This window comes from Lissotriton vulgaris, chromosome 1_1, assembly GCF_964263255.1.
Source record: "Lissotriton vulgaris chromosome 1_1, aLisVul1.2, whole genome shotgun sequence".
Lineage (NCBI taxonomy): Eukaryota > Metazoa > Chordata > Amphibia > Caudata > Salamandridae > Lissotriton > Lissotriton vulgaris.
The window spans coordinates 537567881-537585300 of NC_141685.1; the positions used below are offsets into that span (position 1 = coordinate 537567881).

The 17420-nt window shown below is 44.6% G+C and overlaps 1 protein-coding gene across 6 annotated transcripts in view; it reads right to left on the minus strand.

Annotated features, from left to right (window-relative positions):
* Positions 1-17420, minus strand: part of FNBP1L (formin binding protein 1 like) — a 659713-nt gene that overhangs the window by 429501 nt on the left and 212792 nt on the right. For all 6 annotated transcript variants that reach the window (XM_086953911.1, XM_086953913.1, XM_086953916.1 and 3 more), the window contains exon 2: positions 11312-11427. In XM_086953911.1, coding sequence (XP_086810037.1) covers positions 11312-11427 — 116 coding nt within the window. The remainder of the gene's footprint in view (positions 1-11311; positions 11428-17420) is intronic.

Consider the following 17420-nt stretch of genomic DNA (forward strand, 5'->3'; position numbering starts at 1 on the left):
AAAAAATAAATCTCCACCAAACAAAGGTCTTTCTTCTTAACAATATGAAGCAAGTGCATCTTTGTAAGGTAGAGATGTTCTCCCATTCCTCCGCATCAAAAACGACTCACCAAAATAGTCAGAAAAAGAGCTGGGGGACCGCTAATTAATCTTTACACCATCCTGGCAAAAGTAGGAAGACTTTTGCATATTACTACGGTGGGCGGGGGCAAACGGTGAAGCTCCCAAGTGATTTGTACATTGGACTACTTGGAGCAATTTATAGGGAGAACTATGGACTTTGCTCTCACCAGGAAAAGAAATGATAGGACCCACTCGTCACGGTCACTACAGGTTGCCTCCAATAGGTCAATGATGCATTCACCTCCACAAAGCATTTCAGATTGTCTTTCAATATGGATTTGAAGAGAAAAAACACTTGCTTTGCCGTCCCACAAGTTAGAAACATTTGTCCTTTACGGTATTGGAACTTCACCTGGGGCACTGGATATATTTATATTTGTAAGTGCTTCCTGTTGAGGTTTAATTTCTGTGAAATTAACATCGGGGCCAGAACGGCCCTGGGGACCCCATACCCCCGGGCCTGGCCATGAGTTAATGGGAGAAGAGGGCTGCACGGCCCAATCCACTGACCGATTTTGAGCCCAGGAACCCTATCCCCTGGGTCAGGCCAAAACATATTGGTGAAGGGGGGCTGCATGTCCCCCATCGCCCCACCCCCAACCTGGGTCTGGGTGCTCGGGAGCCCAGGGCACCCAGTGTGCTATGGGAAAGCGGGGGAGCCTCAAAGGCCTGTGGTCTTCGCCGGCTCCCTGCAGACTGGGAGGTGCTAGAAACGTAGTTCCCTGCATGCGGGGGCAATCTTATCAATTCCCTGCCTACATGACAGCATGCAGGCAAACAGATTTCCAGTGTAATGTAGGAACTTGAAAGTGGGAGAGGAGTCTGAATTGTACTCATTTGTGTATGGGACGCCAGTGTAGAGCCTTCAGATTTGGTGGGATAGAAGTGTGGTATGGGAGGTAGAGTGTGATTTTGGCTGCTGTGTTATGAATGGTCTGCAGTCTTTGGATGGGTCTTTTATTGATCCAGGCAGAGAGGGTGTAATCATAGTCCAGCTTGGCTTGTGGCGATTAGGAGCAAATTGAAAATCTTCCTCAGCATCTCCACGGTATGGATGAATGAGGCGGGGGAGGTCTGGTTGGTGTTCAGGTTTAGTTAGTCGGTCTGCATCCAGTCATGCAGGCATTGAAGTTGAGATGTGAGGAAGAGAAGGAGCTGTGTATTGTTGGCATAGAAGAGAATGTTAATGTTGTGAGATGGGATAATAATTTTTAGAGGAATCATATATGCATTGAAGAGGATCGGGCTTAGTGAGGATCCTTGCGGAACTCCGCAAATGAGGTCATTGGTGTCCAAGGGTTATGATGCCAGGCTAACTGACTGGGCCCTTTCAGTCAGGAAGGAGCAGATCTATCAGAGTGCGTGTCCTTGGATTTCGATGTCGTGAAAGCATTGGATGGGATATCATGTCATACTGCAGAGAGGTCTAGGAGGATGAGGGCCGCTGTGTCTGCTCTGTTAAGTCATACTGATGTCATCCGTGGCAGTGATGAGAGCAGTTTCTGTGCTGTGGTTGGGTCTGCAACCCGACTGAGCAGTGTTGAGGAGTTGGAGGCCGCTGGGGTATTCAAGGAGGCATCTGCTTTTTATTTTCTCTAAGATCTGGATCAGGAACGGAACGGTAACAGGGAGATCATTCTGTAGTTAACAAATGTTAAAGTGTCCGCAGAGGGTTTCTTCAGCAATGGGAGGACGTCTGCTTGTTTCAAAGTGCCTGGGAAGGTCCTGGAAGAGGTGGAGGAATTTAGAATGGGTGTGAGTATGGTACTGATGGGTTTCAGGCCTCAGGAGTAGGCATGTGACAGTTTCTTCTGGGGGCGATGACCAACCATGTGGTTAGCATTTTTTCTTTGGATAAGTTCGGAAGGGGTTTGGCAAGGTCTGTGGGGTCAGTTGAGGTTGCTGTAAATGGCAGTGATTTTGCTGAAGAATTGGGAGGTAGATTGTTGCAGAGGTCCTGCAAGGAAGAGAACGAGTTGGAGGTGGTTGCTGGTGAGGTGAAATATTTCCCAATGGCCAAGATTTCTTTTCTTCAGTTGGTGCTGGCATTGATGAGGACCAACAGAGTGGCGCACTTGGTGGTCTCGATCATTTGGTAGCAGTGTCCTAAAGTGGATTTGAAAGTGCTCCTGTCTGCATTGTCCTGACTGATTCTCCATATGAGCGCCAGTTGATTGCAGCAGCATTTCATCAGTCTAAGTTGCTGTGTGCCAAGTGACCTAGGGGCTAGATCTTGTTGTATTGCTGTGTTTGAGTAGAGAAAAGGAGTCAACACAGGAGGTGATCCAAATGTTGAAAATCCTAATGGCTCTGAGGAGGCTGCTGTTGTGTTCAGGTCGGAGGGAGTTGAGAGGGGTGTTTCAGTCCTGGCTGGTAATGCTGCTCCAGTTTATGCCGGGTAGTCTGGCGGCGGAGCTTGTGCACTGGACGGCGATGTTGAACTTGATGATATTGTGATGTGTCCAAGAGACTGGTGTGGGCTTTTAAACATGGATGCTGCAGAAGGTGATTAAAATAGGGTCCAGGAGCTGTCCAGTGACGTGGGTAGGTCCCTTTACTTGGGAGAGGCCCAGGCTTCAAAGGTCTTCGATGAGTGCTTCTGAGTTTGGGTCGGCATGGACTTCCGGGCAAGCGCTCAGGTCTTCAAGTAGGATGAAATTATTAAGCTAGTGATGCAAAGAAGTCTGTGATGCTGAAGTTGGGGCGCGGTGCAGGTGGTCTGTAGATTAGGTGCATGCATCTGAAACCTTTCCTTGTAAAAATGGCACCAAATGTTTCCTCTTTTATGAGGTAAAATCTGCATCACTCCACTATCAGTGTGCAAATACATAATGGCAGGATTCCTTATGGGCTGCATTGTGCAAAGACTTCCACATTGAGTGCTGCTGACAATGTTGATTTGCTGTGTGTCAGGGTGGGTCAGTGCACATTTGGGGGGTAGTCACTGTGGATGAAGATAAAGCATGCTGCTAAAAACGTGGGTGTCTTTTTTAAAAATCATAGTAGTGGTCTCTGGAAAGGGGGTTTGGTCCTTATGATCAGTGTACCCACTCATTTTCATTCCATTTAGTTGGCTACATCTTTCGTGGTCTTTGTACTTCCCAAATGTGTGCATACCTTTCCACCTTGGAGCCCTGCAATTTCCAGAATAATTCTTCTATTGCTAGTTTGGTATTTTAAATGACATCAGGATGTTGCCTTCTTGCTCCCTCAAAACACTTTAGTAGAACTCAGAAGATACAAGCATATAAGTGGATACACACTGTGGGTCAAACCACCTTTTGAACTCTCGTGACATGGTCAGATGTTGGAAGTTCTAGTGCACAATACATTACCAAAAGGCAGTAGGAAAAGTGACAACCACTAGATTTCTTAAGATGACAACTAGTTGGTCACATTACATTAGGATAGGTATCACACAAGAGATATACCTAAAACAGATATAAAATCACAGTCTACTAAGAGCAGTGCGTGTTGTACTTGGACACTTAGTGCTTAAGGCATACATATATAAATTGACATACTTAAAAATAGAAGTCTCTATATATTAAATAAACAGCTTAGTAGATCCGGTTATAGAGTCCAAAGGGGTTTAACGAACATGATTCTGTCAGGGGCTGGTTCCCAATGAAATCTTAAAAGGAGGGAGAACACCATCCACTCCGGATCACCAACCGACCCCTGCCCCCACCACGCACCCCAACTCCGGGACATCAACACCTCCTTCAACACCGCCACCTTCCCGGAGAGCTGGAAGCACGCCGAGCTCAGCGCCCTCCTGAGGAAACCAACAGAGGACCCCACTGACCTCAAAAACGTCCGCCCCATCTCGCTCCTCCCTTTTCCCGCCAAAGTCATCGAGAAGACTGTCAACAGACAGCTTGCTGCCTTCCTCGAGACGAACGGATCCCTCGACCATTCGCAGTCCGGTTTCTGAGCCAACCACAGCACCAAGACCGCCCTCATCGCAGCCATTGACTACATCAGATCCCTGCTCGACAACGGGGAAACAGCGGCCCTCATCCTCCTGGACCTCTCCGCAGCGTTCGACACTGTCACCGCACCCTAGTGCAGCGCCTCAGCAACATCGGAATCCAAGACAGGGCACTGTAAGTGGATCATCTCGTTCCTCACCGGAAGAACCCAGAGGGTCCGCCTCCCCCCATTCAGATCAGAGGCCACCAAAGTCATCTGCGGCGTACCACAAGGATCATCACTCAGCCCAACCCTCTTCAACGTCTACATGAGCCCCCTCGCAGCCATAGCACGCCAGCACAACCTCAACATCTCCTACGCCGACGACACCCAGCTGATCCTCTCCCTCACCAACGACCCCGCCACCGCCAGAACCAGCCTACACGAAGGAATGAAAGACGTCGCCGAGTGGATGAAGAACAGCCGCCTGAAACTGAACTCAGACAAGACGGAAGTCCTCATCCTGGGATCATCACCCTCCGCCTGGGATGACTCCTGGTGGCTCCCTGCCCTGGGCACCACTCCCAAGCCAACTGACCACACACGTAACCTGGGCTTCATCCTGGACTCCTCCCTCTCGATGACCAGACAAGTCAACGCTGTCTCATCATCGTGCTTCAACACCCTGCGCATGCTCTGAAAGATCTTCCGGTGGATCCCCACCGAAACCAGGAAGACGGTCACCCAGGCACTCGTCACCAGCCGACTGGACTACGGAAACACCCTCTACGCCGGAACCACAGTGAAACTTCAGAAAAGACTCCAACGTATCCAGAACGCCTCCGCACGAATCATCCTGGATATCCCCCGACACAGCCACATCTCCGGCCACCTGAGAGACCTACACTGGCTCCCCGTCAGCAAGAGGATAACGTTCAGACTCCTCACCCACGCACACAAGGCCCTCCACGACCTGGGCCCCAAGTACCTCAGCAACCGCATGACCTACACTCCCACCCAAACATTAACTCGGAGCTAAGAGGGATAAGGAAAGGGTCGCCCTCCACTCTAAACCTGTAATTCAACAATAGACCCAGTCCAACGGCGTCAAGATATATCAGTGGCTCTGAAAGAGGGCAGTCAAAATGTACTGCTCCCAGGCACTCTCTTATATACCTTATAAGGAGGTGATGCACTGTACTCCGCCCAGTACCACAGAACCACATAAACTGTGACCCAAAAACAGTTGGTCGCAAGAGTCCATACAAAGTGTTGGACTAAGATCTTAATAGAAAAAATGTGCGAGAAGCAAGAGACGCCTCACGGAAACACCACCATCGGGGTAACTGGTATGTAATTTCCAGACAAGCCCCTGTCTCATAATCGGTAGTCACTTGCTTCTCAAAAGAAATAAGAAGAAAGAAAAGAGGTGTCCAAAACAAACAAAAAAAATTGTGACAAACAGTGAAGAGCAGACAGATCTGCTTGTGACAAACACACACATAGAAGAGTGCCTAAAAACACAGCACACAAGTCCCTTAACCAACTTTATTCATAGGGAGGTGATAGTGTGCTGTTTATATTAAAAAGGCTGGTAGCTATTCATGCATACCATTACCTAATGCCAGTGCCGACATGTTTCACTGCTATAATGCTTTTAGCAGTTTCATCAGGGCTGCACTCATATGCTGCCACTCCACTTTTGGACACTAGTTCTGTTATGTACTGCCAAGAGAGAACAGGTGGAAGAACATAATTAAAAACATGAGGACCCACGGTTAGCAATATGTATGGAAACAAATGGTGATGTGTGAGGAGTATTACCAGGAGTCAGCCAAGTTAGTCATACCCGTCACTCCAGTATCACAAAGGTAACAGGGTACTCCAATCGTAAGTTTTTCCCTTTTCCTTAGTCTTAAGTTTTCTGTTAAAAAGAGAATGTATAACAGCTTATATCATGCCGCTTCATAGACAGCACACAGACTACCATATCGCCTTGTCACAAATAGCCCTTGCTCACTTAAACAACTTCTGGTGTGGAATCTACAACCCCACTACTGGATTAGTTTCCACATGGGGGTTATACAAACATTAAAACAGACCGGCATCTGAAAGTTAATGCCAACTGTATACATTGATACGGAGCACTGAATGTAGCTCGTGCAGCAGCTGTCAACCTGGCGGGACACACCTCAACTGCATGCTTGGTAGAGGAACGCTCCGTCCGTTGCGACATTAGTCACAGTAAGCCCAATTACACTAGAGCCCGGTACTTTTAAAAGAACCCCGCTCGGAGCCCAGTGTGCTGTAAAGCCCATTACGTCAAACAAACCCACGCACTCATAACGAGGCCAACAGCGTTACACCCAGTCAAACCCATCGTACTTTCCTGTAGGATGCCTTTCAATCTAACCAATTCACCTCACCGTCCCGACACAGGAAGACGCCTTTCCTCCGCCGTACGGATACCGCAGCAGCTCGCATAGAAATGCGGAAATGCGGCGGGACCCCGCCCCTTGGTTTGTATCACGTGACCCCTGTGCCGGATGCGGCGGCCATCTTAGCCTAGTCTTGAACATAGTACAACATAGTACAAGTGCCTATATGGGAAACTAAAAGAGGTGTGCACAGTGCACAAGTTGACTCTGCCCCGCCATGTTGGTCAAGTCAAATAAAGTACAGCACAAGCACAGTAGTGTATTGCTCATACACCGAATTTGTCTCAAGACTGTATAATGAGACAGTTTCTACAGACTGTATAAGATGTAAGAGGGGTTCCTTCCTAAACTGACATCTTATACACAGCACACACCTGCCGGGGTTGAAAGAGAGCTCCGCCTGTTGTATTCATATGGTGTTGAAAAACCTTCCACAAAGGTCTAGTGTCCCCCGATCACTGCAGCTAGGGAAGGGATGTACATTCCATAGTGCTTAATGTATACCTCAGCTGCCCATCCTATCTGCTGGATATTGTAGCAGACAAAACGGAACCTACAGGGAAGTGGTTGTACCCCATACCAAAATGGACTTCCTACTGTGAGCTACACCTAGTTCAAACCCATTCAACACCTCCTGGGGACAAGGGGGTGTAAAGCCCTCCCCCGAACAAGCCATGGGGGAGCCTGGTGCATCTGCTGCGTCTAACAAGGACCCAGAAAAAATGTACCGGTCATAGTTTGACCTTGTTCCATTCTATAATTTCATTTAGCCCAGTGCGGTCAGTCTTCTCGTTGTTCTTGTACTCGCACTTTGATTTTCCGCGATGTGAGTCCTATGTAGTGTAGACCACACTGGCAGGTTAACCTATACACTACTTGTGTTGAATTACAATTACTAAACTGGTTGAGAAACCATTCCTTTCCCGATGCCAGTGTCACACTCGTGCTCTTCTTAGTCAGTGGACACACTGAGCATGTCCCGCATGGGTAATGGCCGTTAGGTACCGTAGAAGTAGTGTTAGTGTGTGCACTCGGGGCTCTTGAATGTACCAGTTTGTCCTTTAAGTTGCATGCCCTCTTACATGCAAATCTAGGGGGTGGCATTTGGAAGTCACTGTTGGACAACAGGGACCAGTGTTTTCTAATGGACTGTCGAATTTTGGTGGCCATAGGGTCATATGTCATGATGACAGGTACACATTCATCTCTCTGTTTGACCACCTTCTCCAAAAGGGCGCTCCTAGGTGTGTTGAGCGCTCTTTTTGCTTGTTTTACAACTTTGGTGGGGTAGTTCCTGTTGGTAAGTTTAGATGCCAACTCTTCAGATTGTTCTAAGAAGGTGTTGGTCGAGGAGCAGTTGCGTCTGTATCTCAAAAATTGCCCCACGGGCAGATTATCCCTCAGCGCCCTGGGGTGGAAAGAATTATAAGAGAGTAAAGAATTCCTATCTGTAGGCTTCTGATGTACACATGTATTAATCATGCCGCTGCTCTATTCGATATCCAGATCCAGGTACACCGCCTTTTGCCTGTCATAAGTCCAGGTGAATTTGAGGTTCACATCTTGCACGTTTAGCCAATTAAGGAATTCAAGGAGATGTTCCTCCGTACCTGACCAAATGCAGAGCACGTCATCTATATATCTCTTCCAGAGCCGGAGATGACTCTGGAAGGGGTTGTTATTATGATAGATGACGTGCTCCTCAAACTGCCCAACATAGATACAGGCTATACTGGGGCCATAGTGGCCCTCATAGACGTCCCCGATATTTGGAGATAGAGCTGATCTTTATAGCCGAAGTAGTTCCTTGTGAGGGCTAACTCAATGCATTGGAGTACAAATGTCTGAGTGGTGTCGTAAAGCCATTCCTGGCTACCCAGGACGCGGGCTGCTGCCACCAGGGGTATACAGGTGTACAAAGATTCGATGTCGATTGTGACAAAGAATTCACTCACAGGGTCATACTGGATGCCCTCAAGGGTGTTCAAGATATCGGTCGTGTCCTTAACAAACGATCTCTGGTTGACCACAGATTCTCTTAGAAAGAAATCGGCATACTGGGATAACGGTTCTAGCACTGATTGAATACCCGCAACAATAGGGCGTCCTGGGGGTGGACGTGTAGGTTTATTGATTTTTGGGAGAATGTAAAAAGGCGGAGTTCTGGGATTGGTGTTCACCAGGAACTCCGCCTCTTTAACTGAAATCCATTTATTCTCCTTTGCTACTCCAACCATATTGCGGATAGTTCTAGATAATTCCTCCACAGGATCTTTGTTAAGGGGTAGATAGTTAGTTCTCACACTGAGAAGACGTAGGACTTCAGCCTCATAGTCAGCCGTGTTGAGTAGGACGATTGCCCCGCCCTTGTCAGCCGACTTTATGGTCAGCTTCTGGTTGTTTTGGAGGCTTTTGACCACTTCCCAGTCTTCCTTTGTCATATTTCTGTAGCTCAACTGTTTCTGGGTCTGTTCTATTCTCTCTATATCCTGGAGGACAAGAGATTCAAAAACCAACCACCTCAGGACCAACCGATGAGGCAGGTGGACAAAAAGAGGAAGGCTTTCTCAAGTTGGAAATATAGGTGGTATTTTCCGACGATTTATTGTCCTTAAAAAATGTTCAACTTGATTTTTCTCATTGTTTCGTGGAACTCAATCCTACATTTAAAGGCATAATGGGTCGGAGTGGGAATAAAACCCAAACCTTTGTTGATACACTCCCACCCGCCAGCTACGATCAACCAGCCTTGCCCTCGCCGCCGTTCCACGCATCCGCAGAGCCACCACCGGAGGAAGATCCTTCTGCTACCTGGCAGCCAAGACATGGAACACCCACCCCCATCCAACAAACCCAGGACCATTTCTCCTTCAGGAAGCAACTCAAGATCTGGCTTTTCGAGCAGTAAAGTACCCCCCTCCCCCAGCGCCTTGAGACCCCTCCGGGTGAGTTACGCTTTACAAATGTCATGATTGATTGATTGATTGAGAGTCCAGCACAAAATTAATTTCCAGTTAAAGAGGCAACGTAGGTAGCCTATTGCAGAAACAGAACAATGGCAGTGTACTTTGGAAGCATGTGGCTGCTTGTAAAAGGTGTGAAAATGGATCTAGTTGATATGTAGATCCAAAATAGGGGGGTGAATTAGGGTAGAGGCTTAACTATCATTGTGCTCTTCTGGGTCACAGTTTATGGCTCTACAGTTCAGTGTGCTTGTAAATCGCTCAGTTTGCACTGAAGTGAACTCACTATGGGCAATTTTCTTTTTCAGCAGCTGGCGGTCACTGGTAGGCAAGAAACCAAATGAGGAAACTTAAGCAATCCAAGGAATATGGACTTCCTCTCTCCCAGCACCCATAACTACTAATTGTTTGGGGTCAAATCTTGCATCACTTACAGTGCTTCCAGTATAAAAAGGTGTACACTGGATAGCAAAATGTAACAGTTTGAGGCCAGTGTCCAGTATGCTCCCTGATTATATACAAACGTGCAACTTGGAAAACAAATATTTTGCTAAACTACAGCACAACTTTAGATACCATTTCTCTGAGGCATTACTTAGTAGAATGTGTTACATGCTAATATTTTATATTTAAAAAAAGATTAATAATGGAGAATCATTATAAAACCATTTGGGCACCATGAAAATAAGGACCCATTTTTAAACTGAGACACAAAAATGCACCTTTCTCTTAGCAATCCTGTGTGATTTCCATTTTGTCTAAGCAAATAGACACAAATTTACTCATGCAAAAATCTGCTAAGTGATTGCAAAATAACTATCATTACACCCCACTCTATAAAATAATTCACCCCTTTTCTCGTCAGAAGTACATTTCCAAGCTTTTCCAGTGTGGAAAGAGTATGGGCACGACTTGGTGAATATCATCATACGTACGTTTTTGAGTGTACACAGACTTACGAGCCATCCCAACCCTCGAACTTCTGCTTTATTATTAATCATTTGTAGGGCGCAACTATGGCCCAAAGGCATCTTGGTGCGAATAACCTATCAGTATAGAGAACTTCTGTTACAACTGGAGCTACTTGGCTTTCTTCCTCATTGCAGCCCCCGTACCTAGAGTTGTGGAGAAGTGGCAACATCACAGCCTTCCCCGAATCCAAAGCCTGCGACAATATGAAGCCTGGCATAACTAGAGAGGTTTTTTATCAGTTCTAGGATACACTGAGCATGGTGCCATAACTTGTGGGGGATACAAAAAGACAAGTGGAGGTGTTTTCAGGATAGTGAGATTTCTGAAATGAAGAGGGGAGGATACTCATAAGTCGTTACTGTCCTGCAGGCAATAAGGCTTTAAGCATCCCTTCCTGGGGAAGGAGAAACTTTCTTCTACCTAAAATATAGGTGGGAACAGCTCCATTCTCCTTTGTAGCTCCTTCAGCTTCCTCAGAGGCACCTGCTAGTTGTGAGCGACAGGATTGGATGTGCTGCTGGAGCGGTTAACACACAGCCAAATATATGGCTTTGGCGCAGTGGTATGCAAATGATGGTGCCACTGTGATTGTCTAATGTGTTCTCTTGGTATCTGCATTATCCCAAGTCAGAAGCGCAGGCGTGAAATCACACAGGACACGTAAAAGCATAGCAGATCACTAGAGTCTTACACAGCTAACAGAATGACTGTTGACTCTGAACTTAAGTCCTAACTTCATATGCCACTAAGCAAACAAAAAGAAGGCAGTGTTCAACAAACGTAGAACATTAACACTGAATAGATGGGTGCATAAACCAGCATTGTGTTTATCATAACATTTTGCCAGTTCTAAAACAAACAACTAACAAAAAACAATAAAACACTCATACTCAGCCTTACCTTATCTGTTTTGCATAGCTCTGTTCAATCTCTATTCTTTCTTTTGCAAATTTTGCAAATCTCTCCAAGAAGTCGATCCCCCATTGTGTATGCTTCTCTAAATTATCGAACTGATCCTAAAAAGAACAAAAAACACATGTTTACTAGAAATAGTCATTAGTGGTTAGGACACAACAAAGCTTACTTCTGGAGCAAATTGTTTTGGTCAGTGCTGGACTTAGCAGATTTTTATAGCCTTCTTTAACATAATATGGGGTGCGTAGGACTAAACGAATATTAACATGCTGGGTATAGATGGCAGTGAAGTTAAAGTTGCTGGTCTAAGCGAGCAAGCAAAAAACACTTTAAAAAAAAATGTTTTAAAGAATGACAGTATTCAAGTGAATGTATTGATTGGTCCACCAGCCTGCACTGTATTTTGAGATAGTGCAGTTGTGAAGTACAAATTCTCTTATGTGTGCATAACCGCATCTTTGGCAATGTCACATTTAAAGCAGTATTCGAATACCATAAGGCAAACAGTAATCCGCGCATTGTAATTTCGGGGAGTTGGGCCACAATCTTCAATGAGGGGGAAGGGAGTAGATTTTTTCGAAATAAAGGCATACGCGGATTGTTCTTTGTGCTCTTCTCCATTTATACTATAAACTCACATTTGAGTCTGTGCATTAGGGGGCTCTACGGCCATCCCTTCTCGCTTCCCAGGCCTCCAGTCAAGTCAGCAGGTTTCTTGCAGGATTTCAAGACTGCTGCATAATGCACTGATCAGTGCGCATAACTTTGACCAAAAATGAAATTTAAAATTAAAAACAGTTGCTGTTTATCAGACACTGATCATACACATTTTTTCTAGAGTAAAGTCTAAGCAACTTCTTCACCTGCCAATAGGTGCTCTATAGAAAGTTAATGCCCGAGATATGAGAAGGATGGATGGCCGGCCACGGTGATAGTCACACCCGAGTTGGTGTTTATTGAGGTGCCGTGCAGCAATAAAAGTCTGTTACCTGTATGTCGGAAGAACTGCCCCTTCCCACTGCTGCCAGATATACCCTACCCACGCTCTGGTCCATCTGACCAGGTGGAGCGGGTGTATTCACAGGAAGTGAGGAGTAATTAAGAGAAACCGATCACAACAACTACAATAACTAAAAATCAACTCTCACCAGATTGGGAAATGCCACACTGCTGAAAAAGGAGGACAGCGCCTTTGAAATGCTAGGATTAATTTCCAAAAGGCTATGACAATTGCAATAATGGAGGTGGGTAGCAGTATAAAAATGCCATCCCAAGACCAAAACCAAACTGTTTCTTTAGAATTCCTGGCCCCCAGGAGAAGACGCTGAAGAGTCTAATACCCACCGGCCCTAAACTATAGTTGCGTCTCCCAGCTGTGAGACCCGGTATACAAATCTCCCCTTCCCCAATCACCCCACGCAGCTAACCATGGGTAATTTGATGGCTGTTGCTGACTTTTGTATAATTCCAAGTGCCTGGAAGATAGAGAAGTGTTAATGGGAGCTGTGAAACGGAGTATAGAAAACATGGGTCCTTGTTGGCAAAGGAGAAGAGTGCTCATGGTCCAACCATGCAGCACCAGCCTCGGGATATTGATCTTTACCTGGTCAAAATACCACTGGTCTGAGAGAAATCTTAAGCACAGGGTTCTCTACACTGGTTTGAAAGATCAAAGATCCTCAAAACCTCAACTGGGGGTTTTCAACTCCACTGAACTTAACCTGGACCATTAAAAAGTCCACCTTAGAGCTCTTACATGTGAAATGATGATTTTTACCCTGTGGTCAATAAAAGGCACGAGAATCCCTTTTGGCCTTCATGTGTGATCACTGCCTGGAGATCAGAACTAAAACAATAGAACAGTCAACTAAGGGAAGCAGCCTTGTGCATCATGAGACATCACGTCTTGTTTTAGCTGCCCTAGGTGCCCCTCGTCAATGTCATGCTATTTCAGGTCAAATTCTGACTAGGATCTTCAAAGCAACATCTGTTCAACCTAGCAATGTTGTGGATTCTTCCGAAAGACGACAACTGCCTGAAGATTTTAACTGCAAAACATTTAAGAAGATACTTTTTGAACCCACTGTGTTCCACCCACAAGTCCTGCCGTGGCTTAACCTGTCCCTTCATCCTAAAAATACCCATAGAGATAGAAAGTGTTCAACATTTATCATAGACTAATATGGTCGCATATATTTATTACAAAGGCTAGATTACAATGGTAAATATTATTTTATTTGTTTTTCCCATTTTATTTTTTCGATCATTTTTTGTTGTAGTTAGTAAAATGTATACATTTTCTACTTAATTTTGGTTTGGATCTTGGTGCCTTCATTGCGATAGCTGCACTGCTTTTGAAATTGTGGGTGGTAAGCAAGTGGCACCTCTGCAAGACTAAGGCGCTCACTCTTGACAGCCAGTCCGCTATACCACTGGAGTGCCCAGCGCAGTCTCCATATGAAAGCAGTGGCCATCTGAAAGTAAGCGTGTTACAAAATTATTAAATACAAAAAAAAAAAGAAAACTATACTGTGTTGTAGCTCAAGACTAAGGTGCACTGGCATAACTATTCTACTGGATCCCCTATATTCCCCTAGCCCTTAGACCCCAATAATAAATGTGGTAATACCGTAGTTACAATGATTATATGTTCAGCAGATAATAAGTCAACCTGAAAAATCCCTTTTGTGATAATTCTAGTCTGGTACAAACTGATGAAAAATGCGTCACAGGTCAGGTCGAATCCTTCCTGACATTTGCATTTTCTGATGACAGAAAATAGTACAAGGGTTCCTTTTTTCCCCCTTAAACAGGACACCTCCATACCTCCTTTTAAACTCACCATTTCCCCTTTCCACCATCCACACAACTCCCTCTTTCCTTCAATGGAGGATTCATTCAACTCTCCCCTTTATTTGACCCTCATTACTTTGATGTTCTGCCCATTGGTCCTCACCTTCTTACTCCCCTCAAGAGAACATGCACGCGTACATACTACTACCAACTTTCTTACTGTCTCTGCTTACTTTGGCTACATATAGAATACCAGAATTAGTAACGAGCTTGGTGGATTAACAAACAAAAAAAAACATTTTTTTTTTTTAAACACAAATTTTTCTTAAAATGTCTAACATCAATATTGTGTCCGGTACGTTTTCTGTATTCTTTAATACAATATTTGCATGAATAAGACCTTCTGTGCAAATCAGCAATAACGTCACGTGCAAGCATTGGCCACTTTGTGCACAAAAATGTTCTTACACTGTGCAGATATGTGCACTTGGTGTTTTCTAATGTTTTTAACATTAGGCAGTAAGTGCAGTTTTAGGTGTGTCTAAGAAATCGGTGGGAAGCAACTTAATCTGTCTCTCACTGATGCCAAACACCGGCTGACTACTCTTATCTCATGGTTGGTCACGGTGTGCCTCAAGTTACCAGGTACACAGGTAGCAAGGTTTCGTGAGAAGCAGACCCTCGCTGCCTTACAAAATAAACGTAGAACAAAACGTATTGTTCGTTTGACATCAGAATCAAGAATGGTGTCTGTGTGGATAAAAAGGGTCGGTCAACAGTAATAAAAGTCAATTGGTTGATTGAAATAACATTGCCTTCGTTAAAGTTGTGATTCGTGGAGGTGGTACAAGGAAAGCAAGTTCTACCACTGTTTTCGGACACTTTTGTCTAGTGTCCCAGCTTTTGGCCAGGTTTTTTCCGATCTGTCTAGAGACTTCCTCCGAGAAGTCGCCAACAAGTAAAAAGACAATTGTCATCTTCTATATACTCCTTTCCAAGATGCATCTGATAGTGTAACTTCTGGTCTTGTCATATAATGGGCTTCTTAGGAGGAATTTGGGGAGGTGCTTGTGTTCTTCATGGGTGCAATATGGTGTTTATCGATGACATTTTTTCAGAGTTGGGTACAGAGGAAGGATTCCACATCTGACTAAGGCAAAGCGTATTTTTTTCTAGTAATTTGTCAGTACAGCCTAAAAACAACTGTTGCAGGTAAAACTGACATAGTTCTGCGTGTTCGACTGGGCAAAAGTTCAAGGATACTCTACATTTTGGCTGATCTTCATGTGCTGAATTGTTTATTTACTGCTTGATTTATTCTTTGCATGTACAAGAACCAAAGAGCTGGATTGTCCAGGGTTATGTCTAGGCCTAGACAGGTTGCCTCCTTTTTCCAACTAATGGGGAATGCTGGCCGAGATTGACATTTTCTCTCCAGTATTTGTCAATCAAATGTGTCCCAGTGGATATTAGTCTTTTCAAACGTATTTTATTGTGGCTATTTGGCATATGCATTCTATTACTGTATAATTGACATCTGCTTCTTAGGCCTTGGTGGGGAAAGCAGTGGTCGGCATCAATAGGGTTTTCCAGAATTTTCTTTAGTGATACCCTATTTTTTTTTTTTTTTTAATGGAAGAGCTCGGTTCCATAAGGGATTTTGGCACAAGTGTTTACCTGGACCACTCTCAATGAAAAATGATGACCATGGAGATGAACGATCCCAAGGACTGCATTTAGGCATGAGTCTGATTCTTCAAGTTTTGGGTCATTGATGTGGAAAACCTATGATTTTACGACTTTGTAAAAACCTTGGTTTATGTTTTTAAATGCGTTGATTTTCAGGCCATGTTTTTACAGTAGTTTGCCATGGCTGTCAGTTGGGCATGCGAGTCATTAGCAATTAAAATGGAAACATATACTCCTAGAAGGACTGATCGCACAAAATATCAATTGCTGGAACATTTTGAGATACTTTCCAGACTTCTTGGTATACATTATTTATGTAGAGACAGAGGGGAACGATTAAGCATTTTATTTTTCACGCTGCTGGCTGTAGCAAACTGCTACCTAAGAAGGGTTTTTTTGATTGAGACTTACTTGTGAAGTGGTGTCGGTGAATCAAATTCTTAATGAAGAATAGTGAGATAAGACTGGTTCCGTACCCATCTCATTTAGTTTACCCTAGTCTCTACTTGGGGACGAGATCAAAAACAGCTAAAGTTGAACTTTAGATCCCATAACCTTAACAACAGGAGTGAGACAGGGGTGCATGTCACCATCAATTTTTGCACGCCCAATGGAAAACCCCATACAAAACGGGAACTTCAACACCGAAATTATGGGAATGTTTTTAGGTGGGAAGCAGATTAAAGTTTCTCTTTTTGCAGACCTCTTTGTTTTCAGGCTAACCCCTCTGTTTCTTTACCTAAATTACTGGAAGAATTTAAGAAATTCTAAATGGTCTTGGATTTAAGGTCAATCACAGTAAGTTAGTGGACATGTGGATAGGAAACCACGCTGAAGTGACTGAACAAAATCAAAAGACAGGGCTTTATGGATGGGCCGTATTAACAGTTAAAATTACTGTCCTGCTGAAACACAGTCATGTGGTGTCACATGTCACAGCATGTGGTGAGAGAGTAATGGTCATCGCCAGACAACTATATTTAAGTTTATGAGAATTACTTACGATTCGTCTACTTAGCATACAGCTAAAGCCTTCTCTAGCCAGACCTACGGATGGGCAGTAGTTAACAAGCGGGAAAAACAAAAAAAAGGTACAAGGCAGGATGAGAAAAATTTCTGCGCCAACTTGGAACATAAGCAGGCGAGGTCATGAGAGGGTATCCTCTCACCACCACGAACTAAAATATAAAAGAAAATATAAAGCAGAGTGAGGCGGCCATAGTGCAAGACACTGAGTGATGGAAATCATGTGGCGAGTTGCCGGCCATAAATTCACTTGAAACCCTAAAAATGAACTTGTTTAACCAACAATGTTCACAATCTCCTCTGCAATTTATACACTTAGCATTCTGCTTTAACAACCCTTCTCATGTATACAAGATGAATTAAACCAAAGACCAGCAAATAAGCCAATTCTTGTATTTGCTACAAATGTGCTGGAATTGTGGCCTTTTAACTTTGTCTTCTAAGATAAGGATACCTTCATGATACTTTACCCACCAGTCGGCTGCTTAACACATTGTGTCTATAGCGCCTTATGACCCTCCCCCACCTTCAACATGCAAAAAATAAGGCCGTGTGTTTTGGGGAAGAAGAGGCCCCAAGATACAGG